This window comes from Quercus suber, unplaced genomic scaffold, assembly GCF_002906115.3.
Source record: "Quercus suber isolate HL8 unplaced genomic scaffold, Cork oak 2.0 scaffold_22, whole genome shotgun sequence".
Lineage (NCBI taxonomy): Eukaryota > Viridiplantae > Streptophyta > Magnoliopsida > Fagales > Fagaceae > Quercus > Quercus suber.
The window spans coordinates 675,087-677,363 of NW_027069487.1; the positions used below are offsets into that span (position 1 = coordinate 675,087).

At 43.7% G+C, this 2,277-nt stretch overlaps 1 protein-coding gene across 1 annotated transcript; it reads right to left on the reverse strand.

The window, feature by feature from the left end:
* Positions 1–187: 187 nt before the first annotated feature.
* On the reverse strand, positions 188–742 carry LOC112036064 (uncharacterized). The gene has a single exon (XM_024068892.2). It carries the CDS (start codon positions 740–742, stop codon positions 188–190), a length of 555 nt encoding a protein of 184 aa, XP_023924660.2.
* Between the last annotated feature and the right edge of the window lie 1,535 nt (positions 743–2,277).

Sequence of the window (2,277 nt, forward strand, 5' to 3'; positions counted from 1 at the left end):
TTCTAATTATGGCATCGTAAGAGGACGAGCAATCTATAATAAGGAAATTTACATCTTTGGTTACCTACTGCGGATATGCCCCCACCACCACTAGCAATGTAACGGTGCCTACATGCTGTACCTTCATTCCTCTGAAACCCACTAGAGGCAAGTGTACTGGACGGAGCTGGTCTCGTCCAACCCTCATTTACTGAAAAGTTGGATAATACAAAATGTATGCCGAGCTTCCATTGTCTATCAGTACTCTTCTAGTTGTGTAGTCAGCAATAACCAAGGTGATGACAATAACGTCGTCATGAGGGTGGTGAATTCTCTCCGCATCCTCATCCGTAAAAGTGATCGCCTGCTTGTCCGTGGTCCTTGCCCTTGGTGATCGTCTAGAAAGTTGGACGTTCTGTACTACCTTCAGGTATGCTTTTTTTGCCTTGGACGATTGACCTGTTGAACTTCCCCCAATAATAACTCTTATTTCTCCAAGCGGTAGTCGCGATGATTCTTTTACCTTCCCTTTCAATTTCTCGTCCTTATGGTCTCGTCCAAGGAAGTTTCTTAACTTCCCTTGTCTTACAAGATTCTCAATCTGCTGCTTTAGATCGAAACATTCGTCTGTGTCATGCCCATGATCTCTATGGAAGCGACAATACTTATTTCTGTTGCATTTGTTGGGATCTCCCTTCATTTTCTCCAGCCACTTCAAGGAAGGATCATCCTTAATTTGCATAAGGACTTGCTCGAGCGGCATGTTCAACGGCATATACTGTTGATTCTGCGCTGAAGGACTTGCCTTTTTATTGTTTCGGTCTTTCCTATCTTCTGTTCGTCCCTTCTTCTGATGAGGACCTTATTCGGGGTGGCACTGAGTGTTTGCTTCCATTCTTTTCCTTTTCTTGGCAATGATTATGTCTTCTGCATTCATGAAGTTTTGGGCCGAATGGGTGAGTTCAGCATAGTTTGAGGCTCTTCTTCGTAAATCTTATGGATAAACAGGTCATAATTGATCCCATTGTGGAAGGCCGCTAACAATAGCTTGTCGTCCATCTCATCCACCGCCAAGGCTTTTCTATTGAAATGAGTAATGAAGGACTGCAAGTTCTCATTTTCTCCTTGTTCTATGGTTAACAGGCTAGACAAGGAACGCTTGTGCCTTTGTCCTCCAATGAAATTATTAACAAATAATTTGCTCAACTCTTCAAAAGAACTTACCGAATTTGGGGGTATCTTGTTGAACCACACCCACGCGGGCCCTTTGAGGGTGGTGGGAAAAACTCTACACATTATCTCATCTGGAACCCCTTGAAGGTGCATGGTAGTCTTAAAGGTGGCAATGTGATCAAAAGGGTCATGCGTCCCATCATACGAATCTAAAGAAGGCATCTTGAACTTTGGTGGCAAGGGATGACCATTGATGGAAGCCATAAAGGGAGAATCAATTCTGTGAACCAAGTCTTCTATAGGATTTGTCCTTCTCATGTTCTCCCTCATCTCATCCATAACTTTCCTCATCTGGTCCTTCTCCCTTTCCAAGTGTGGCACCCTTCTCGGTGTAGTACCCTTTGATTGGCTTTCCGGCTCTGCATTTCTTCCATCTCCCTGGCTCTGTCCATGTTCTTCTCCATAGGCCTCATGCCGTTGCCTTCTGAGATTAATCTCCCTTCTCAATTCCTGGTTCTGGCAAGTTAACTCTGCCATGGCAGCGGCCATTGATTGCACGTGTTGGATAGAAGATGGTTGCATGGCAGACGCTGATTGATGGCCACGATGGGGGTTACTGGAAGCGTCTCTACTCTCTTGAGGGCCTGGACTAGTAGCCCTTGATCTTGTCCGAACCATTTCAGCCCTTTATCGGAGAAAGAAATCGCAGAACTCAACAAATGAAGTTCGAATGCGACAAAGCTCTTTCCCACATACGGCGCCAACTGATGAATCTTTGAAAATCAGTAGGCTGAAAATCTCCGAGCGTTAACGATCTTGAAGGCTGAGTCTTGAAAAATCAAACAAAATCAGAGAAGACCGGTGGAGGTCGGTCTATTATCCTCCGATGGTAAAGTCAGTGGATTTGCAATTCCAATAAAAAGAAGTGTTTCTTGGAAATCAGAAAAAGAAAAAATCCTCCCTTTACCTTCACATAGACAAACACTTATATAGTATTCGCCTTGGGACAGTTATTTGTTAACTGTCCCTATTATTGAGGAACTTGAAAAATTCGGAGGTAACTTCCATAACTGCCTTGGAAGTTACCTTATTTGGGCTGTTTTCTATAACTGTCATGAGAAACTA

Excerpts from the sequence above, each read along its gene's own strand:
- LOC112036064 (XM_024068892.2), bottom strand. The coding sequence starts at position 742 with ATGCCGCTCGAGCAAGTCCTTATGCAAATTAAGGATGATCCTTCCTTG.